Source organism: Leopardus geoffroyi, chromosome D4 (genome assembly GCF_018350155.1).
Source record: "Leopardus geoffroyi isolate Oge1 chromosome D4, O.geoffroyi_Oge1_pat1.0, whole genome shotgun sequence".
NCBI lineage: Eukaryota > Metazoa > Chordata > Mammalia > Carnivora > Felidae > Leopardus > Leopardus geoffroyi.
The window spans coordinates 40,939,031-40,963,433 of NC_059342.1; the positions used below are offsets into that span (position 1 = coordinate 40,939,031).

The 24,403-nt window shown below is 37.0% G+C and overlaps 1 protein-coding gene across 11 annotated transcripts in view; it reads left to right on the forward strand.

The window, feature by feature from the left end:
• Positions 1–24,403, forward strand: part of CCDC171 (coiled-coil domain containing 171) — a 312,701-nt gene that overhangs the window by 77,656 nt on the left and 210,642 nt on the right. For 9 of the 11 annotated variants that reach the window (XM_045470282.1, XM_045470288.1, XM_045470285.1 and 6 more), the window contains one exon: positions 4,564–4,702. The exons of the other annotated variants lie outside the window; for them this stretch is intronic. In XM_045470282.1, coding sequence (XP_045326238.1) covers positions 4,564–4,702 — 139 coding nt within the window. The remainder of the gene's footprint in view (positions 1–4,563; positions 4,703–24,403) is intronic. 11 annotated transcript variants of the gene reach the window in all.

The window sequence follows — 24,403 nt, forward strand, 5'->3', positions numbered from 1 at the left end:
TTTTGTTCATTGCTATCTCCCAATGCCTAGAATAGTGCCTGGCACTTAAGAGCTGCTAAGTAAAGATTTGCTCAATTATCAAATGAAGGAATAGTTAGTAATTGCCTCATTTTAAATTGGATTAGTTTATATGCACCAATTACTGAATTACTCTTAAATTACTCTCTAACAGGACTGAAAATCTCTCATTATGTTCCTACACCTCAGCAATTCTATTGTTCTAAGTTTCTTGTAGGAGACATCCATTCTGGACTCTTCTCTCCACCTTCTCCATTCTGAACAAATTATTTTTTAGGCTCCCTGTCACTGTCATCCCTTTCACCAGAATAGATCCCATACTAGGTCACAAATCAAGCCTCAGCAAGTACAAAAAGATTGAAATCATACCATTGCATATTTTCCAACCACAACTCTATGAAACTTGAAGCCAACCACAAGAAAAAATCTGGAAAGACCACAAATACATTCATCCTACTAAAGGATGAATGGATCAACCAGGAAATTAAAGAAGAAATAAGAAAATACATGGAAACAAATGAAAATGAAAACACAGTGGTCCAAAACCTTTGGGATGCAGCAAAAGGGGTCCTAAGATAGAAGTGTGTAGCAAGACAGGTCTGCCTCAAGAAGCCAGAGAAATCTCAAACAAACAACCTGACCTTACACCTAAACGGGCTGGAGAAAGAACAACAAATGAAGCCTACAGCCAGCAGATGAAGACAAATAATGACGATAGGGCAGAAATAAATGATATAGAAATGAAAAAAAAACAAAAAAACAGTAGAACAGATCAATGAAACCGGGAGCTGGTTCTTTCAAAAAATTAAGAAAATTGATAACCCCGAGCTAAACTTATCAAAAAGAAAAGATAAAGGACCCAAACAAATAGAATCACAAATGAGAAAAAAGAAATCAACAATCAATATGAGAGAAATACAAACAATTACAAGAGAATATTATGAAAAATTATATGCCAACAAATTGGACAATTTTGAAGAAATGAATAAATATCTAGAAACATATAAACTACCAAAACTGAAACAGGAAGAAATAGAAAAATTGAACAGACTGATAACCAGCAAAGAAATTGAATCGGTAATCAAAAATCTGCTAGCAAACAAAAGTCCAGGGCCTAATGGCTCCACAGGGGAATTCTGTGAAACATTTATGTATTTATTTATTTATTTTAAAATTTTATTTATTTATTTGGAGAGATTGAGGGAGAGAGAGGGCAGAGGAGGGGCAGAGAGAGAGAGAGAATCCCAAGCAGGCTCCTCACTGTCAGTGTGGAGCCTGACATGGGGCTCGAACTCATGAACCGTGAGATCATGACCTGAGCCAAAGTCAGGAGCTGGTTGCTCAGTTGTCTGAGCCAAACTCAATTGCCTGTCTACCAAACTTTATTTATTTAAGTTTATTTATTTTGAGAGAGGGAGAAACAGAGAGAGAGTGAACGTGCGTGCACAAGTCGGGGAGGGGCAGAGAGAGAGGGAGGGAAGAAGAAGCCACCCAGGTGCCCCAACCCTCAAAAAGTAGGTTTTGAGGGAATATACCTCAATGTAATAGAAGCCATATATAGCATACCCACAACTAATATCATTCTCAGTGGGGAAACAGCTGAGAGCTTTTCCTCCATGGTTAAGGACAAGATAGGGAGGGGGCACCTGGGTGGCTCAGTCAGCTAAGCGTCTGACTTTGGCTCAGGTCATGATCTCACGGTTCATGAGTTCAAGCCCCATGTCTAGCTCTGTGCTAATAGCTCACAGCCTGAAGCCTGCTTCAGATTCTTTGTCTCTCTCTCTCTCTTTCTGACCCTCCCCCACCCATGCTCACTCTCTCTCTCTGTCTCTGGCTCTCTCTCAAAAATAAATAAAACACTAAAAAATAAAAAAAAAATAATACAAAAAGAACAAGGTAGTGAGGTCCACTTTCACCAGTTATTTAACATAGTACTGGAAGTCCTAGCCTAAGCAATCAGACATCAAAAAAGAAATAAAAGTCATCCAAATTGGCAAGGAAAAAGTTAAACTTTCACTATTTTCAGATGACATGATACTCTATGTAGAAAACCCAAGGACTCCGCCAAAAAATTGCTAGAACTGATGCACAAATTCAGTAAAGTTGCAGGATATAATATCAACAACATACAGAAATCTGTTGCATTTCTATACTCCAATAATGAAACAGCAGAAAGAGAAATAAAGAAATTGATCCCATTTACAATCTCACCAAAAATCATAAGATACTTAGGATTAAACCTAACTGAAGAGGTAAAAGATCTGTACTCTGAAAACTATAAAATACTGATGAAGGAAATTGAAGATGACACAAAAAAATGGAAAAACATTTCATGCTTGTGGATGGGAAGAACAAATATTGTTAAAATGTCTATACTACCCAAAACAATCTACACATTTAATGCAATCCCTATCAAAATACCACTAGCATTTTTCACAGAGCTAGAATAAACAATCCTAAAATTTGTATGTAACTATGAAAGACTCTGAATAGCCAAAGCAGTCTTGAAAAAGAAAAGCAAAGCTGGAAGCATCAATTTCAGACTTATATTACAAAGCTATAGCAATCAAGACAGTATGGTACCGGCACAAAAACAAACACATAGATCAACGGAACAGAATAGAAAATCCAGAAATGGAACCACAACTATATGGTCAACCAATCTTCGACAAAGCGGGAAAGAATATCCAATGAAAAAAAGACAGTCTCTTCAACAAATGGTGTTGGGTAAAGTGGACAGCAACTTGCAAAAGAATGAAACTGGACCACTTTCTTATACTATACACAAAAATAAATTCAAAATGGATGAAAGACCTAAATGTGAGACAGGAAATCATCAACATCCTAGGGGAGAACACAGGCTTCTTTGACATCATCTGTAGCAACTTCTTACTATATAGGTCTTCTGAGGCAAGGAAACAAAAGCAAAAATAAACTATTGGGACTTCACCAAGGTAAACATGTTCTACAAAGTGACGGAAACAATCAACAAAACCAAAAGACAACCTTTGTAATGGGAGAAGATATTTGTAAATGACTTCTCTGATAAAGGGTTAGTATCAAAATCCATAAAGAACATATCAAACTCAACACCCAACAAACAAATAATCCCAAATGGGCAGAAGATATGAATGGATATTTTTCCAAAGAAGACATCGAAATGGCTAACTGACACATGAAAAGATGCTCAACATCACTCATTATCAGGGAAATACAAATCAAAACCATGATGAGATACCACCTCACACCTGTCAGAATGGCTAAAATTAGCAACATAAGAAACAATAGGTGTTGCCAAGGATGCAGAGAAAGGGGAACCCTCTTGCACTGTTGCTGGGAATGCAAATTGATGCAGCCACTCTGGGAAACAGTATGGAGGATACTCAGAAAGTTAAAAGTAGAATTACCCTATGATCCAGCAATTGCACTACTAGGTATTTACTCAAAGTATACAAAAATCCTGATTCAAAGGGGTCCCAGCACCACAGTTTTTACAGCAGCACTATCAACAATAGCCAAATTATGGAAAGAGCCCAAATGTCCATTGACTGATGAATGGATAAAGAAGAGGTGCTGTATATGTGTGTGTATGTACACACACAAACACATACATAGTGGGATATTACTCAGCCATCAAAAAGAATGAAATCTTGCCATTTGCAATGATGTGGATGGAGCTAGAGACTATTATGCTAAGTGAAATAAGTCAGAGAAAAACAAATACCATATGATTTCACTCATATGTGGGATTTAAGAAACAAAACAGATGAACATAAAAAAAGAGAAGAGGGGAAAAAAAAGAGAGAGGCAAACCAAGAAACAGACTTGTAACTATAGAGAACAAACTGAAGGCTGCTGGAGGGAGGTGGGTGGAAGATGGGCTAAATGGGTGATGGGTATTAAGGAGGGCACTTGTGCTGAGCACCGGGTGTTGTTTGTAAGTGATGAATCACTATATCCTACACCTGAAACTAATATTGCACTGTATGTTAACTAACGAGAATTTAAATACAATCTTGAAAAAGAAAGAAAAGCAAAGAATTCTATGTGTTTCAATCGTGAATATGAATGTGTTTTGAGGATTCTTTCTTTTGGATTTTCTATGCCATCACACTAAGTTCCACTTGCAAGGACATTCACGAATAAAGCATTTGTTCCATTTCCAGTGTTGTATTTTAATCTGAAAATTGTTTGATAGAACTGTTTTCTGTCTTGAGGCAGTTTCTGAGCTAACTGAACTGTGGTGTGTGGGTTTTGTTCATCAAAGATAATGGTGAGACCAAATCAACGCTAACCAAATCGATTTTGCTTATAACCTTGGGCATAGTAAAATACCTGCTAACAAAGGGGCAAGGTATTATTCCTTTTAAGTCTTTCATTTAAGAATATGCAATCCTTTCTGTTCGGAAAAATGAGAGGTGGCCTTTAAAAGCCTTTGGCACAAACACATGATAGATAATACATCTGCCAGTCATGTTAAAGCTATGTAATAGGACTTGATAAAACCATATTTGAAAAATCTGCTCTGACACTTTAACTTTTCAGATTAGAAAGAGAGTATTTCTCCAAAAACAAGAAACTAAATGAAGAGATCGAGGAACAGAAGAAAGCAATTATAGACCTTTCAAAGAGACTCCAGTATAATGAAAAAAGTTACAGTGAATTACAGGAAGAACTTGTAATGGTAAGGATAAAAAAGAAAACCCTATGGCAATTACTTTATTGGGTCAAATCTGATGTTTAACAGGTTTTTTCCCCTCACTACATGCCATGAGATAATAGGATGAAAGTAATTTTAGTGACATTGATATAAAATTGTGAAACCAGAGATGCTGATTACAACAAAGATATATGTAAGAATCATCTCTTCTTTAGAAAAATTGGGAAAACTAGTCAAATTAGTGAAAACTGAATTGTAGAATATTTTAGAATTTATTCAGGGGTTTACCTTTTTCTTGCTTTTTTTTTTTTTTCGGTGCATAGAACAATGATACCAAGATGAGAGGGGGTCAGGGTTTATAATCAATAAATCTAATGATTTCAAAGACTCCCTTTTGTAGTTATTTTGTACCTGATCATTTTGTTTCCATTCCCCAATAATCAAGCTTTCACACCATCACCACATTTGTCTTCCTAAGATATTGATCTGATCTTGTCACCCTCACTTTATTAAAAAACCATCAGTGTCTGCTTGTTGTTTTCAGAATGAAGTTCAGCTTCTTGTCATACAATCTAAGGCCTTGGCTTTGTGACTCCGTGTTAACTCTTTCAGCTTCTTCTCTTTCCATTAGCCCTCTTATCTTGCTTCAGCCACATTAGCGTGCTCTTGGCTTCCTAAACACATTGTATATTTTTGTATCTTCCTGCTTTTTAAGGCTGTTCATTTTTTGGACCCACAATGACTGAACTGCTCCTTTTTTTTTCTCTTTAGTAAACTCCTATGTAACCTGTAATGCCCTATTTTTTTTTCCTTTAGCAAACTCCTATGTATCCTGTAATGCCCTGTTCTGACATCTTGCAATCTGTGATGCCTTCCATGATTCCATCTTTCCCCACTCTCCCATCCTACTAGTCAGAATTTTTCCTTTTCCCAACTTTGTGTTTCCTTAGTACTTAGTTTAGCATCTTCACCACAGTTTAGCATAACACTCACCCAAATCTGGTACGTGTATCTCTCCCATGAGATTGTGAATGCATTGAGGTTAATTCATTTTACATACCAAGATTCCACCATAGTGCGTCCTTCCATAAACATTTATTGGATGCATTTATTTGGCTGATGCAGCACACTACTATTCTGCATTTGCTGGGAATCCCAAGGGCATAAAATCTAGAGTGATACCTTGTTTCTTCTTTGTCTTGTCCCCACATGTATACCTTCTGCAGATACTGGCTACTTCACTTTAAACTCTTAGTGATATCCGTTATTGAAGAAAATGTTTTTTTTTTTTTTCCCTGTGTCAAAAAAGATGGAGACTCTGGGTTAGATTAAGAAGTAGTGGCCTAATCAGTGCTGCTCAGATAGAAAGGTAGTGTTGGGATAAAATTTATACTCTGTCACTTTCAAATTATTTAGTGTTTTGTACAGTCTTCATTCAACCCAAGATATTCAATGTGTTCTGATTCAGGGACTGCTATTATTTTTTTGCTGTTTGGTTAAATTAGTAGTTTGAGTACTTTGGATGTGGATTTTAGATAAGTTTAGAGCTCTCTGTGTAGCATACTTTACTGTCTGTTCACTCTTATGTGCTACCCTAAATTTCATGGGCTATCCTACCTCTTAGCTCCTGGTTCAGGAGGTGAATCAGTGGTGGAGAAAAACATGTGAGAGCCATCGAGCTGAGTCATGGATTTGGGCTTCTTGCTTAGGGACCCTGTGTTCAGTTGTTTGGAAAGTTAGCCAGTTATGACTAAGAATGTAACAGGGAAGATTGTCACAAACAAGTTGCATGAATTTTCCTAATTTAGCCTTCTAGCACTCCAGTGACAAGGTGCAAAATAAAGCAGCCTGGGTTTTTCACCATAGAGGATACTAGTGCTTTGTGATTAAAAAATTTTACTTGGGGGGTGCCTGGGTGGCTCAGTTGGTTAAGCGCCAACTTCGGCTTAGGTTGTGATCTCATGGCTCGTGAGTTTGAGCCCCACATCGGGCTCTGTGCTGACAGCTCAGAGCCTGGAGCTTGTTTCAGATTGTGTCTCCCTCTCTCTCTCTCTTTGACCCTTCCTTTGCTTTGTTTCTGTCTCTGTCTGTCTCTTTCTCTCAAAAATAAATAAACATAAAAGAATTAAAAAATATTAAAATAATTTTTTTACTTGGTGCCAACAAGTTTTTATTTTTCAGCTTTGCAGTGAGGCACATGATCTGAAGTAAGGCACGTCGCAGCCTTGTTTGGGTCTACTTGCTTGTTTGGGTCTCATCCTGTAAAGCACTATTGTTCTGATCATAGCGTGAAAGATTGCAGGCTGATTGTTTCTTCAAAGCTTAATGGATTACTAAATGTTGTTGCTCTGTGAATAATAGTCCTTGCTGCAGAGCTTATGGGATGTTCAGAAAACTTATTCAGGTTGTACCTAAGTGATCTCCAGTTTATATGGTTCAACCTGACTATTCGTACTTTCCTCTCTTTTCTCATTTCTCTTAAATCCATAGCTTTGTGTCATATTTTTCTTCCATCTTTCTGTTTCTTTTGCTCCTCTTTTTGCTTTTCTTTCCCTTCCTCGTAATGAGCTTTCTGACTTGTTCTGTTTTCTGATTAGAACTATTGTTCTCGGGGCGCCTGGGTGGCTCAGTGGATTAAGTGTCCGACTTTGGCTCAGGTTATGATCTCGCGATCAGTGAGTTCAAGTCCCGCGTCAGGCTCTGTGCTAACAGCTCAGAGCCTGGAGCCTGTTTCAGATTCTGTCTCTCCCTCTCTCTCTGACCCTCCCCTGTTCATGCTCTGTCTCTACCTGCCTCAAAAATAAATAAACATTAAAAAATTTAAAAAAAAAAAAAAAAAAAAGAACTATTGTTCTCTATCTCTTTACCTGGCCATAATATGAAATTCAAAAATTATTTAATGAAAAAAAAGTTTTTAAAATCAGTCTGCTTTTATTATTTATTTTTTAAATTAAATTAATTTATTTGTAATTTAACTTTTTTTTTATTTTTAAAAATTTACATCCAAGTTAGTTAGCACATAGTGCAACAATGATTTCAGGAGTAGATTCCTTAAATGCCCCTTACCCATTTAGCCCATCCCCCCTCCCACAACCCCTCCAGCAACCCTCAGTTTGTTCTCCATATTTATGAGTCTCTTCTATTTTGTCCCCCTCCCTGTTTTTATATTATTTTTGTTTCCCTTCCCTTATGTTCATCTGTTTTGTCTCTTAAAGTCCGCAGATGAGTGAAGTCATATGATTTTTGTCTTTCTCTGACTAATTTCACTTAGTATAATACCCACCAGTTCCATCCACCTAGTTGCAAATGGCAAGATTTCATTCTTTTTGATTGCCGAGTAATACTCCATTATACATATATGCTGCATCTTCTTTATCCATTCATCCATTGATGGACATTTGGACTCTTTCCATACTTTGGACATTGTTGATAGTGCTGCTGTAAACGTGGGGGGGGGGCATGTGTCCCTTTGAAACAGCACACCTGTATCCCTTGGATAAATGCCTAGTAGTGCAATTGCTGGGTCGTGGGGTAGTTCTATTTTTGGTTTTTTGAGGAACCTCCGTACTGTTTTCCAGAGTGGCTGCACCAGCTTGCATTCCTACTAACAATGCAAAAGAGATCCTCTTTCTCCGCATCCTTGCCAACATCTGTTGTTGCCTGAGTTGTTAATGTCAGCCATTCTGACAGGTGTCAAGTGGTATCTCATTGTGGTTTTGATTTGTATTTCCCTGATGATGAGTGATGTGGAGCATTTTTTCATGTGTCGGTTGGCCATCTGGCTGTCTTCTTTGGAGAAGTGTCTACTCATGTCTTTTGCCCATTTCTTCACTGGATTATTTGTTTTTTTGGGTGTTGAGTTTGATAAGTTCTTTGTAGATTTTGGATACTAACCCTTTATCTGATATGTCATTTGCAAATATCTTCTCCCATTCCATTGGTTGCCTTTTAGTTTTGCTGATTGTTTCCTTGCTGTACGGAAGCTTTTTATTTTGATGAGGTCCCAGTAGTTCATTTTTGCTTTTGTTTCCCTTGCCTCTGGAGATGTGTTGAGTAAGAAATTGCTGCGACCAAGATCAAAGAGGTTTTTGCCTGCTTTCTCCTCGAGGATTTTGATGGCATCCCGTCTTACGTTTAGGTCTTTCATCCATTTTGAGTTTATTTTTGTGTATGGTGTAAGAAAGTGGTTCAGGCTCATTCTTCTGCATGTTGCTGTCCAGTTTTCCCAGCACCGCTTGCTGAAGAGACTCTCTTTATTCCATTGGATATTCTTTCCTGCTTTGTGAAAGATTAGTTGGCCGTATGTTTGTGGGTCCATTTCTGGGTTCTCTATTCTGTTCCATTGATCTAAGTGTCTGTTCTTGTGCCAGTACCATACTGTCTTGATGATTACAATTTTGTAGTATAGCTTGAAGTCCAAGATTGTGATGCTTCCTGCTTTGGTTTTCTTTTTCAAGATTGCTTTGGCTATTCGGGGTCTTTTCTGGTTCCATACAAATTTTAGGATTATTTGTTCTAGCTCTGTGAAGAATGCTGGTGTTACTTTGATAGGGATCACATTGAATATGTAGATTGCTTTGGGTAGTATCGACATTTTAGCAATATTTTTTCTTCCTATCCAGGAGCATGGAATCTTTTTCCATTTCTTTGTGTCTTCTTCAATTTCTTTCATAAGCTTTCTATAGTTTTCAGTGTATAGATTTTTCACCTTTTGGTTACATTTATTCCTAGGTATTTTATGGGTTTTGGTGCAACTGTAAATGGGATCGATTCCTTGATTTCTCTTTCTGTCACTTCATTGTTGGTGTATAGGAATGCAACCGATTTCTGTGCATTGATTTTATATCCTGCAACTGTGCTGAATTCATGAATCAGTCCTAGCAGTTTTTTGGTGGAATTTTTAGGGTTTTCCATATAGAGTATCATGTTGTCTGTGAAGAGTGAAAGTTTGACCTCCTCCTGGCTGATTTGGATGCCTTTTATTAGTTTGTGTTGTCTGAGCGCAGAGGCTAAGACTTCCAATACTATGTTGAATAACTGGAGAGAGTGGACATCCCTGTCTTGTTCCTGACCTTAGGGGGAAAGCTCTCAGTTTTTCCCCATTGAGGATGATATTAGTGTTGGGTCACTCGTATATGGCTTTTACCATCTCAAGGTATGATCCTTCTATCCCTACTTTCTTGAGGGTTTTTATCAAGAAAGGATGCTGTGTTTTGTCAAAGGCTTTCTCTGTGTCTATTGAGAGGATCATATGGTTCTTATCCTTTCTTTTGTTGACGTGATGAGTCACGTTAATTGTTTGTGGATATTGAACCAGCCCTGCATCCCAGGTATAAATCCCACTTGGTCGTGGTGAATAATTTTTTTGATGTATTGTTGGATCCAGTCGGCTAATATCTTGTTGAGGATTTTTGCATCCATGCTCATCAGGGAAATTGGTCTATAGTTCTCCTTTTTAGTGGGGTCTCTGTCTGGTTTTGGAATTGAGGTAATGCCGGCTTCATAGAGTTTGGAAGTTTTCCTTCCATTTCTATTTTTTGGAACAGTTTCAAGAGAATAGGTGTTAACTCTTCCTTGAATGTTTGGTAGAATTCCCCTGGAAAGGCATCTGGCCCTGGACTCTTGTGTTCTGGAAGATTTTTTATTACTAATTCCATTTCCTTACTGGTTATGGGTCTGTTCAAATTTTCTATTTCTTCCTGTTTCAGTCTTGGTAGTGTATATGTTTCTAGGAATTTGTCCATTTCTTCCAGATTGCCCATTTTATTGGCATATAATTGCTCATAATATTCTCTTATTATTGTTTTTATTTCTGTTGTGTTGGTTGTGATTTCTTCTCTTTCATTCTTGATTTTACTTATTTGGGTCCTTTCCTTTTTCTTCTTGATCAAACTGGCTAGTGGTTTATCAATTTTGTTAATTCTTTCAAAGAACCAGCTTCTGGTTTCATTGATCTGTTCTACTGTTTTTTTTTTTTTGTTTGTTTCAATAGCATTAATTTCTGCTCTAATCTTTATTATTTCCTGTCTTCTGCTGGTTTTGGGTTTTATTTGCTGTTCTTTTTCAAGCTTTTCAAGTTGTAAGGTTAGGTTGTGTATCTGAGACCTTTCTTCCTTCTTTAGGAAGGCCTGGATATATACTTTCCTCTTATGACCACCTTTGCTGTACCCTACATGTTTTGGGTTGTGGTGCTGTCATTTTCATTGACTTCCATATACTTTTAAATTTCTTTTTTAACTGCTTGGTTAGCCCATTCATTCTTTAGTAGGATGTTCTTCAGTCTTCAAGTATTTGTTACCTTTCCAAATTTTTTCTTGTGGTTGATTTCGAGTTTCATAGCATTGTGGTCTGAAAATATGCACGGTATAATCTCAATCTTTTTGTACTTACTTAGGGCTGATTTGTGTCCCAGTATATGATCTATTCTGGAAAATGTTCCATGTGCACTGGAGAAGAATGTATATTCTGCTGCTTTAGGATGAAATGTTCTGAATATATCTGTTAAGTCCATCTGGTCCAATGTGTCATTCAAAGCCATTGTTTCCTTGTTGATTTTTTGATTAGATGATCTGTCAATTGCTGTGAGTGGGGTGTTGAAGTCTCCTACTATTGTGGTATTACTATTTATGAGTTTCTTTATGTTTGTGATTAATTGATTATCTTCCACATTTGGTGCATAAATGTTTACAATTGTTAGGTCTTCTTGGTCTATAGACCCCTTGATTATGATATAATACCCTTCTGCATCTCTTCATACAGTCTTTATTTTAAAGTCTGGATTGTCTGATATAAGTATGGCTACTCTGGCTTTCTTTTGTTGACCATTAGCATGATAGATGGTTCTCCATCCCCTTATTTTCAATTTGTAGGTGTCTTTAGGTCTAAAGTGGATCTCTTGTAAGCAGCATATAGATGGATCTTGTTTTCTTATCCGTTGTGTTACCCTATGTCTTTTGATTGGAGCATTGAGTCCATTGATGTTTAGAGTGAGTACTGAAAGATATGAATTTATTGCCATTATGATGCTTGTAGAGTTGGAGTTTCTGGTGGTGTTCTCTGGTCCTTTCTAATTTTTTGTTGCTTTTGGTATTTATTTATTTATATATATATATTTTCATCTTTTCTCCCCTCAGGGAGTCCCCCTTAAAATTTCTTGCAGGGCTGGTTTAGTGGTCACAAACTCCTTTAATTTTTGTTTGTGTGGGAAACTTTTTATCTCTCTTTCTATTTTGAATGACAGCCTTGCTGGATGAAGAATTCTTGGCTCCATATTTTTCTGATTCAGCACACTGAATATATCTTGCCACTCCTTTCTGGTCTGCCAAGTTTCTGTGGATAGGTCTGCTGCAAACCTGATCTGTCTTCCCTTGTAGGTTAGGGACTTTTTTTCCCTTGCTGCTTTCATGATTCTCTCCTTGCCTGAGTATTTTGTGAATTTGACTATGATATGCCTTGTTGATGGTCGGTTTTTGTGGACTCTAATGGGAGTCCTCTGTGCTTCCTGGGTTTTGATGTCTGTGTCTTTCCCCAGGTTAGGAAAGTTTTCTACTATGATTTGCTCACATAACCCTTCTACCCCTATTTCTCTCTCTTCCTCCTCTGGGACCCCTATGATTGTGATGCTATTCCTTTTTAATGAGTCACTGGTTTCTCTAATTCTTAAATCATGCTCTTTTGCCTTAATCTCCCTCTTTTTTTCTGCTTTGTTATTCTAAGTTTGTCCTCTATATCGCTGATTCTCTGTTCTGCCTTGTCCATCCTTGCTGCCACTGCATCCATCCGTGATTGCAGCTCAGTTATAGCATTTTTAATTTCATTCTGGCTATTTTTTAATTCTTTTATCTCTGCAGAAAGGGATTCTAATCTATTTTCGACTCCAGCTAGTATTCTTATTATCGTGATTCTAAATTCTGGTTCAGACATCTTGCTTGTGTCCATGTTGGTTAAATCCCTGGCTGTCGTTTCTTCGTGCTCTTTCTTTTGGGGTGAATTCCTTTTGGGGCTTCTTACTCCCCAAGTTCAGCTCTTCGTGTCGCATACCTGCTGAATTCTGTGGTTCAGTTTGTGCAGATTGTTGTGTTAATCTTCCAATCGGTTTTCTAGGTGTGTAGGATGGTTTAGTGTTGGTCTGGCTGTATTTCATGGATGTGAGACACACAAAAAGCTTCCATGCTGTTCCGCCATCTTGGCTCCTTCCCCCAAATTTAATTTTATTTTTAAATTGACATCCAAGTTAGATAGCATATGGTGCAACAATGATTTCAGGAGTAGATTCCTTAATGCCCCTTACCCATTTAGCCCATCCCCCCCCTCCTACACCCCCTCCAGTAGCCCTCTGTTTGTTCTCCATATTTAAGAGTCTCTTATGTTTCCCCCCTCTCCCTGTTTTTATATTATTTTTGCTTCCCTTCCTTGTGTTCATCTGTTCTGTGTCTTAAAGTCCTCATATGAGTGAAGTCATATGATTTTTGTCTTTCTCTGACTGACTAATTTCACTTAACATAGTACCCTCTAGTTCCATACACGTAGTTGCAAATGGCAAGATTTCATTCTTTTTGATTGCCGAGTAATACTCCATCGTATATATAAACCACATCTTCTTTATCCATTCTTCCATCAGTGGACATTTGGGCTCTTTTCAGACTTTGGCTATTGTTGGTAGTGCTGCTATAAACATTGGGGTGCCTGTGTCCCTTCAAAACAGCATACCTGTATCCCTTGGATAAATACCTAGTAGTGCAATTCCTGGGTCATAAGGTAGTTCTATTTTTAATTTTTTGAGGAACCTCCATACTGTTTTCCAGAGTGGCTGCACCAGTTTGCCTTCCCACCAGCAGTGCAAAAGAGATCCTTTCTCCACAACATCTGTTGTTGTCTGAGTTGTTAATGTTAGCCATTCTGACAGGTGTGAGGTGGTATCTCATGGTGGTTTTGATTTGTATTTCCCTGCTGATGAGTGATGTGGAGCATTTTTTCATGTGTCTGTTAGCCATCTGGATGTCTTCTTTGGAGAAGTGTCTATTCATGTCTTTTGCCCATTTCTTCACTGGATTATTTGTTTTTTGGCTGTTGAGTTTGATAAGTTCTTTATAGATTTTGGATGCTAACCCTTTATCTGATATGTTGTTTGCAAATATCTTCTCCCTTTCCATTGGTTGCCTTTTAGTTTTGCTGATTGTATCCTTTGCTGTGCAGAAGCTTTTTATTTTGATGAGGTCCCAATAGTTCATTTTTGATTCTGTTTCCCTTGCCTCCAGAGACATGTTGAGTAACAAGTTGCTGCGGCAGAGGTGAAAGAGGTTTTTGTCTGCTTTCTCCTCAAGGCTTTTGATGGCTTCCTGTCTTCCATTTAGGTCTTTCATCCATTTTGAGTTTATTTTTGGGTATGGCGTAAGAAAATGGTCCAGGTTCATTTTTCTGCGTGTTGCTGTCCAGTTTTCCCAACATTACTTGCTGAAGAGACTGTCTTTATTCCGTTGGATATTCTTTCCTGCTTTGTCAAAGATTAGTTGGCCATATGTTTGTGGGTCCATTTCTGGGCTCTCTATTCTGTTCCATTGATCTGAATGTCTGTTTTTGTGCCATAATGAATATTTATTAAATTAAAATACTGTTCCTTTACATAGTAAGTGCAGTGTTTTTCTTTTTATAAAAAATTCATCTATCACGTTTCCTTAATATATTTCTCTTGTATATATTCCTTTATTATTATTATTTTTTCCTAATAGATTAGTGGCCTTTGGAGTGGGGGGCAAGAGTTTAAAAATTTTTTCTCTTGGGGGCGCCTGAGTGTCTCAGTTAAGCATTTGACTCTTGATTTCAGCTCAGGTCAAGAGCTCACAGTCATGGGATCAGGCCCCACATCGGGCTCTGTGCTGTCAGACTGGAACCTGCTTGGGTTTCTCTCTCCCTCTCTCTTTGCCCCTTCCCCGCTTGTGTGTGTGTGCACTCTCTCTCTCTCTCTCTCTCTCTCTCTAAGTAAATAAATAAATAAACATTAAACATTTTTTTTCTAAAAAGATATCTGCCAAATTAAAAATTTTAAACCATAAAAAATGAAATGTTTCTGGTTTTGCATCCTCAGAGCTGGCTATTATTATTTTTGCTTTGAATTCATAATTGGTTTTGACTGAAGAGACAATGACTTAAGAGAAAGCATTTACCTTTCGCTTTTGGAAATGAAACTTTATTTTATTTATTTATTTATTTATTTATTTATTTATTTATTTAAAATATTTATTTAGTTTTGAGAGAGAGAGAGAGACAGAGTGTGAGCAGTGGAGAGGCAGAGAGAGAGGGAGACAGAGAATCTGAAGCAGGCTCCAGACTCCAAGGTGTCAGCACAGAGCCTGACATGGGGCTCAAACCCATGAACTGTGAGCTCATGACCTGAACCAAAGCCAAAATGCTTAACCGACTGAGCCACCCAGGTGCCCCCACACTTATATTTCTTTTGAACATAATATTTTCAGTATTTTATAGAATATAGATGAGAAGCGTAAATTACCCACAGGTAATTTTCTCTTCCTTTGAAGTAACAGCTTGTTTTCTAGTTTAGGTCATGTTCATGGTCATTATTCAAGTCTTTGTCTTTATCTTCTCTGTTGCATTGCAAGAGAAAATTAAAGAGAATTTCCTCTCTAAAGTTTACGATTGAAATCAAGGTGTTATTAATAATATGCAGAGACTTCGGGAAGTTTTGAGGCTTAAAAATAATAGTTGTAAACTAGTTGTATAATTTAGCTTTTTAGAACTGGAGGGGTTCTTAGAGATTTTCTAGGTCAAGATGCATGATATATTAATAAACCAGTTGGAAAGTGTTAGCTCCCCTGTTTCAGGAGATATAATACAAATACAGAACATCATTCTGGAAAAGTCCAAACTCGGTATGTTGAGTCTTTTGTTGGTATTTAAGAAATATAAACCCAGAGGACTTTAATTGTACTTTTATATTAATGAAATTCCCATTCAGTGTATGGATTTGGAAGATATGATTGGTAAATGAATCATATATTATTATTATATTTAATGCCATAGAATTAATAGAATTTCAACATAGGACATCTAAAGATTTAACAAAATTAGTTTCATGTTCTTTGTTACACACTATTGAATTTGACTTTGAAAAGTTTTGATTAAAATTGAACTATTAATTTCACAATCTATGAATTTAATAATGATTTAATCAACCACTAAATAAAACTGACTTTCTAATTTATGTTGCTTAGTGATTATGCTCATTAAAGTCCATCAGAGGCTCAACATATCCAGTTGGGTCTTTTAGTCATTACGGTGAGTTTTTATATTTGCTTCTCTCGAAGCAGGGGAGCTATCATTTTAAAATTGGTATTATTAGGATTTGCTTTGTGCTTTCTGCAATGAAATTTTTTAAGTCCATCATTTCTTGAGATTTGTTTTTCTGCCACTCAGTAATATTTAGTTACAGCTCTAGGAGAGACCATATATTGAAAAGGGAATTCTGGTTCTCATGAGGTTTAGTTCAAAGAATATTTTATTCTCTAAAGAACTTGTGATTGAAAATGGTCAAGTGTATGTTTTTTCCCTGTACTTTGGGGGTTTAAGTGATTATATAATATAATGATTGCTAGCATTAGATCGGATTTTGAAAAGTGTTTTGATTGCTATGCTTTGTGGTAAAGTTAATGTTCCCTGATAATATTTTTGCTTCATATGATCTGTTAGGTTTGCTTTAGAATGACATGTCTCTAATTTTGCAGGAGGTGTTAAAAACTAATGGGCCAATAAACATTCTATTCTGACTTTTTTTACTAAAAAATTGTTGATTCCTCCAGAATAGGGCTAGTATTTGTATGTGAACATTGTTTTTGCTTATATAAAAACCATTTTCTGTCTTTCTTAGCGGCCCTTAAAAATTTAATAGTATTAAATAGCACTAACTGAATGTGTATGTTTGTATCTGTGTATTTAAATGTTCATTAAATGGCTGACTTTCTAAATTTATAATGTGAGCATAAAGCTTTTTTTTAGTAAGCTTTTTGAAATTAATTCTTTTTCCTTTTATTTTGAAATTTATTCTTACATAAATTACTAAGTTTTGAAAATTCAAATTTCATCTTTGACCTGGGAATAAATAAGATGGTATTGTGTGTGTGTGTGTGTGTGTGTGTGTGTGTGAGAGAGAGAGAGAGAGAGAGAGAGAAAGAAAGAGAGAGAGAGATAGAGAGATGTCTTTATGTCAAGGCCCATATTCAGATTGGAAGGTAGCACCTATGAACAATGAACTAATTATAGATCTGCATAGGGAGGGTGACATTTCATCTTATGATACAAACAATTGGAAGCATAGAATACTTACATCCATGGAAATAGCATAGGCAAGCAAAGTAAGAGATATTAGTTATCATTAATATGATCGAGGGAGGGGTGCCTAGGTGGCTCAGTCAATTATGCCTCCAACTTTTGATTTCAGCTCCAGTCATGATCTTACAGTTGTGAGATTGAGCCCTGTGTTGGGCTCTGCGCTGAGTTTGGAGCCTGTTTGAGGTTCTCTGTCTCTTTGCCCTACTTCCCTGTTTGCACTCGTGCTTGCTCTCTCTCTCTCCCCCACCAAAAAAAAATTATGATTGAGGGAAAGCTGCAGATAGCGATGATCATGAAAGCTGACCGGATCAAATTCAGTTCAGCTGAGCAAACTCTGCTTCTGTCTTACAAATGCTTTGGGTCTGTAATGATTCTTAGGACGAAGATATGATGAAAATGTGAGAGAAAGTATGTGATGTTGATTATAGATTCTGATGTTTCCCTGTTTTAGTTAGAATTCCTTCATAATGGCATAAAATATATTTGAATAAAAATTTTTTTTAAATTAAAGGAAAAAACAGGCACCTGAGTGGCTCAGTCAGTTAAACATCCAACTCTTGATTTTGGCTCAGGTTATGATTTCATGGTTCATGAGATAGAGCTCTGTGTTGGGATAGAGGCTGCTTGGGATTCTCTCTCTCTTTCTCTCTCTGCCCCTCTCCTGCTCATGTGCACTCTCTCTCTCTCTTAAATAAATAAACATGAAAAAAATTAAAAAAAATTTAAAACTTACTTGAGTTTAAAAATATGCACAGGGGCGCCTGGGTGACTCAGTCAGTTGAGTGTCCAACTCTTAATTTCAGCTCAGGTCATGATCTCACGGTTTGTGAGTTTAAGCCCTGCATCGGGTTCTGCGCTGACAGTGTGGAGCCTGCTTGGGAGTCTCTTTGACCTGGGAATAAATCTCTCTCTCTCTCTGCTCCTCTCTGCTCACATGCATGCTCTGTCTCTCAAAATAAATGAATAAACATTTTTAAAAAGTTCAGAAATTATAAGGATTATGTATCACTGCTACAAAAGTTCAACCTACATTTAAAGTGAAAATTTCATTTAAAAATCTTAGTGATTAAATAAAGATATTTATGTTGTTTTTTTCTTTTTTTACTACTTTTAACCTTATTAACAGTGTCCCTTATTTACTTTTACTGTTATTAATGGCTTGAGTCAACTTTTTCCACTGCAGATCAGGAAGACCCATTTGTCAATTTCTAGTTATGAATATTTGCATATGCTTTTTGTATGTTTCTTCAAGAGATTGCATTAGAAATTTTTATTCATATGCATATCCATTTGAGATATTTATGCATGGTTAGTAAAAAAGTGAAGGATGTGTCTTTGTAGACTAGAGAAAGATAAGATGCTTATGGAAGAAACAAAGAGAATGATGCATTAGATTGAGCCAGCAGCAATTCATTCATTTTAGCAGTGTGTGAGATATAGCATACCAGGGTGGAAATATAACTTAGGTCTTTGTCATCTCATTGTGCTTTCTGGGTAAAGGTATTTTATAACCAACCTTGACTCCTCTTTAATAATACATTAAGGTCTGCCAGTCACACATTTTTCTGAATTTTCTTTGAATATTTTTATATTTTTAGTTCCCTGTCTACACTGGTTGTAGATTCATTGTGACATCTAAAGTAGTCGTTGGTTCATCGTGAGTAATCAATAAATGTTCATCTAAACATCATCTGGTTACCCGACACAGCTTAAGAGATTTTTATTGTGAGGGTAACAAACTCTTTATGTGGATTATGTCCAAGGAAAAAAGAAGTGAGTCCTTTTATCCTACAGTTTTCCTTTTAAACTGCTGTGGATGTTTAGAATTACAGAATTATAGAATTTGTTAAGTCAATAGTGTGACATTTAACCTTAACTTACTCTTTATGTCACATGATAAAACATGTTAATCAAAAATTAGAAACCTAGTATTTTATTCTTGCTTGGCACTTTGTTTTCAACCCAACAGTTTACTTAGCAGATAAATTCTGTTTTCATTCTAGAATTTTTTTGCCCATCAAAAAGCTATTAAGGGAACTAACAACTTTGGGAAAAAATATTTAAATATAAGTACAATCCACATTTCAGAAAAGCTCAAACACTTTTGATATATGAATAAAGAATGAAAGCTTCAAAATTATAAAACCAAAACGATTTATTGGGAAGGAAAATTGTCACCTGTAAAACAATGACAGTTTTTCTGGTCAGTAGTTGGTTCATAAACCTAGTTATTAAATGTAAGTTAGATTTGTATTAAGAGACTATTAGCCAGATATCTTTGTAGAAAATTATAATCTACTAATTATGAATGTAATAGCAACTTTTTGGCATATTTAATTCCTTTTAAGCCTTGTCATTGGTCAAGCCTCTTCTTTATTCTTGGAAACATTTTATACTAGTCAGTGTCTCCTGGCTAATTTGCCATTAAATTTGGTTTTGAACTGTAATGGTGTTGAAATTTTAGCTTGTCTTTTAGTCAGGATTGAGCCCTATAGTTGGGAGAGAAGAATTATTGTTGAACTAGGATTTTAATTGAACCCTTTATATTAAACTGACTCCAAGTGTGCAATTTGTCTGGCTTTTTACATTTATATTTCTGTTAAGTTTTATTCCTTGATATTGGTGAGGACTTAGCCTCAGTCAGCATACATTTTGGAGACAGATTGATCTGGGTTTCAGTTTCAGTCCTGTCTTGTAATAGTTGTGTGACCTTTAGTGATATTATCCTTCTGAATCTGTTTGCTCATTGGTAAAATGGTGCTAATAATCTCAACTGTGCAGGATTTCTTTTCTTTTTTTTGAAAGAGCATGTGCTTGTGCACATGCGCACGGGAGGTGTGTGTGGGGAGGGAGAGGAAGAGAGAGAGGCAGAGAGAGAAACAGAGGATATTAAGCAGGCTCCACGCCCAGCTGGAGCCTGACTCAGGGCTAGATCTCATGACTGTGAGATCATGACCTGAGCCGAAATCAAGAGTTGGATGCTTAACTGACTGAGCCACCCAGGAACCCCTCAAGTGTACAGGATTTTTAACGAAAAAAGATACTATTACATGTACTATTAAAGATAGTACATGTATTGAAATAGCAGAGGGGCATTTTTGTGTGTGTATCTGCATATAACTTGTGAATATGATGCTGGAGTTCTTCTGGAAATATAATTATATGATAATATCCCAGGAAAATATTGATTCAGAAGATCTTTAGGATATGAAAATATATTACAGGTAAGAACTTCTGGAATGATAGTGTAAAGAGCTTGGAAAACTCTCTACTTAGCAGAACAACAATTTAACTGATGAAAAATTAAAAAAAAAATCATATAAAGCTTTAGAAATTGTCCTGAGGGCAAAGGAGAAACTATCATTTAAGAAAATATACTAATCAAATTAAAAACCTTGGTCCTTTAAAGAACAGCATCAGAAAAATAAAAAGACGACTCATAAAAAGAGAAAATATTTGCAGATCATGTATCTGGTGAAGTAATTTTATCCAGAATATATAAAGACCTCTTACAATTCAATAATAAAAAAATCCATTTGAAAAATGGACAAAAGATCTGAACAGAGACTTCTCCAAAGAAAACCTATAAGTGGCCAATAAACACGTGAAAAGATGTGCAGTCGTCAGAAAAATGCAAATCAAAACCATAATGAGCTGTACTCAAAAAAATTAAAAACCATAATGACAAATTATTTCACACATACTTAGATGGCTATAATAAAATAAAAGCAAGTAATAACAGGTTATTAGTGAGGATGTGAAAAAATTGGGAATTCTCATACACTACTGTTGGGAAGGTATAATGATACCCCCCACTTTGTAAAACAGTTTGGAAGTTTTTCAAAATGTAAAAATTGTAGTTACCATATGACCTTGCAATGATACTCTTAGGTGTATAGCCAATAGAAATGAAAATATGCACTCACATGTTCATAGCAGCATTTTAAATTTTTTTTTTTCAACGTTTATCTATTTTTGGGACAGAGAGAGACAGAGCATGAACGGGGGGGGGGGGGCAGAGAGAGAGGGAGACACAGAACCGGAAACAGGCTCCAGGCTCCGAGCCATCAGCCCAGAGCCTGACGCGGGGCTCGAACTCACGGACCGCGAGATCGTGACCTGGCTGAAGTCGGACGCTTAACCGACTGCGCCACCCAGGCGCCCCTCATAGCAGCATTTTATATGACAGCCATAAAGCTGAAACAACCCAAATGTCCATCAACTGCTGAGTGGATGAACAAAAGTTGTTACATCCATAGAATGGAATATAATTCAGGCATAAAGAAAAAGCGAGGTACCGATCATCAAATGAAGTTCATATGGATGAGCCTTGAAAACATTAAGCTTAGTGAAAGAAGCCACACATAAAAAGCCACGTAGTGTGTGATTCCATTTATATGAAATGCCCAGAGAAGGCAAATCTGTAGAGATAGGAAGTAGATTAGGGTTGCCTAGGGCTGAAGGGACTAAGGGAAGATAGTAACTGCTGATGGGTATGGGGTTTCTTGCTGGTGTGAAGAAAGTGTTCTAAAATTGATTGTGGTGTTGGTTGTATAACTCAATGAATCTACTAAAAACCGTTGAATTGTATACTTTAAGTGATTTCTTTTTATGGTATGTAAACTATATCTCAAATTATCAAAAAGAAGAAAATGAACGGAATTTCAGTAAGAACAATGAGAACCTGGGGGCATTTGAGTGATGGTTGGTTCCATAACCCCTTTTCCATTGTGCTCCCTGTTACAGAAGCTGTACCCTGGGTGGTTGGGCCCTTCCTCTCTCCTTGGCCTTTAGGCTGGGGCTATGCTTTTTTTTGGGAGAGGCAGATTGCTGGAATGTCTCATCCCTCAGAGCCCTGTGTTGCAGCAATTTTATTCCGGGCAGGGATGAGTGAGAGGACCAGATCATTCTTCCTCCACCCAGACCTCATTTGTAATGCTGACGCTCTATCCCAGTCTTGGCAGGTCAACAAAATTGGGGCAATTGCTCCTGCCCCAGAAGACCAGATGTTGCAATGCCCCAATGGCCACTTACAGAGCAGGATTGTTGTCCTGGAAAAAGTGGGTCTCCACACCCAAATCCAATCAGAGGCACAAGGGTTCTGCCCAGGAGGAAAGGCAGGCTGGCTTTCAGGGAAAAGAGCTCTGTACCTCTGCTTGAGGAGACTTATGTGGAGTAGAGAGTGGAAAATTCCATGGTTAAGGACATGGTTGACAACAATATAAATCTGGGTGAAGAGAGATTAAGAAGAACCTGGTACCTCTATGATACAATAAAATGACACAGCAGCCAGAAGTTTAAAATAGAGAACTAGAGAAAGAGACAGCCAAGAGGACCCCTCATGGGGTGACAGCTGAGTCGGCAGTTGGGAAGGCCGTGTACGTGTGGTAGGTGGCATCCACTCAAGAGCAATCTGAGCAGGATGTGAGGCAGACCGGAAGCATGCCCCAAGCTACACACAGACACATCAACGCAGAGTGGAAGCTTTACTGGTGCAAGGGGGCTTAAACACAACCAAAGACCGACTGAACATTAAGACCCAGAGGTGATTGCTAGGAAGCCAGGCTTCAATATAATGTCACAGTCATTCCTGACAAGTCTGTCAGACTGTGTGCATGCCCAAGGACAAGCCCTCCCAGGCATTGACATAAACTGAGGTGTGGTTGAAAGGAGTTTGCTGTGAATAACAAAAGACATCCATTTTACCTTTCTGACCCTGAAGTTATTTCAGGAATTGGGAACAAAACTAAATAATATAATAAAAGATGGACTTAGGACTGTTCCGAAAGGAAATTACCAGGGTTTTAGGAGCTATGTGCCTGGAACCATGGATAAAGACCAGAATTATATTTCTTACTATAAATCACAATATCACAGTATGCCAAATCAGTGTTTTAAAGATAAATTATCCCAGAGTTTTCAGGTAACGGGACATACATAAGAGGAAATAATGTAACTAAATCCCTGCCATATTGCTTATATCAAACAAACTTTAGATTGATCAAAGAGCCATAAAAAAAGAAGGTGAAAAGGCACTGGAAGAAAAAGGGAATTAATTATTTTATAATCTCGGAGTAAAGAAGGTCTGACACAAAATTTAGAAGTCCCAAAGCAAATTATTGATAAATTTGCTCACTTAAATACAATTTTGTTTCTACGAACGTGATTACAAGGTGAGTGACAAATTGGCAATAATGATCTGCAATATGTATGACAAAGGGATCGTTTTTATAATTTAGAAAAGACTAAGGGGCGCCTGGGTGGCTCAATCGGTTGGGCGTCCGACATTGGGCTCAGGTCATGATCTCACAGTTCGCGGATTCAAGCGCCGCATGGGGCTCTGTGCTGACAGCTTAGAGCCTGGAGCCTGCTTCGGATTCTGTGTCTCCCTCTCTCTGCCCCTCTCCTGCTCATACTCTGTCTCTCTCTTCCTTCAAAAATAAATAAAAACATTTTTTAAAAAAAGAAATGGTCAATATGGTCAAAAATAAATGGTCAATATGGTCAAAATAAAAACATTTTTTAAAAAAAGAAATGGTCAACTATGGTCAATATGGACAATGTAATGTAAAAACGGGCACATGATGTGGAAAGGCGTTCACAGGAAAAGAGGTACAGGTGGCTAGTAAACATGAAAAGATCCTTAATGTTAAAGTTAAAGAAATGCACATGAAAATAAGTTGATAATTCCTATCATTGGGAAGATATTGAGAAATAGGCACTTATACTGGACATGGTATTATACAAGGTAGGACTTTTTAGAGAGCAATTTGGTAACAATTGTCTGAAAATAGATGTTCATACCCTTTTACCCATCAAATCTATTTCTAGCAGTTTATGGAACAGGTATACTTGCATGTTTATGCAAAGATATATGAGTACCCATACAAGGCTGTATATTGTACTATTATCAGTAATAGCCAAAAATGCAAATAACCTGTAGATTTTAGCAATAGGAGACTAGTTAAGTTAATTAATGGTACATCTAAACAATAGAGTACTACGAAACTAAAAAAATGTGATGTGGAAAGATGTCAAAGACATAATATGAATGGAAAAGTAAGTTATATAGCAGCATGTATACTATGATCCTATTTGAGTTAAAAATTATAGACATGTAATATGTATTTTATATAAAAATGGTTTTTTAACTATTACTTTTGATATTCAGTATTGTCTAGGTGGTGGCAATACACTGGTGAGGACAAAACCCCTCCCATATCTCCTTTCACGGGGCTTAAATAGTATGAAATAGAGGCTAATAAAAGACCTATTCAAATAAATACAGAATCATAATTGTGATAATTGCTGAGAAGAATCTTATAGAGGGAATTGATGTAGTCAGGGGGGTGAAGAGAAGGATAACTTTTCTGAAAAAGTGAT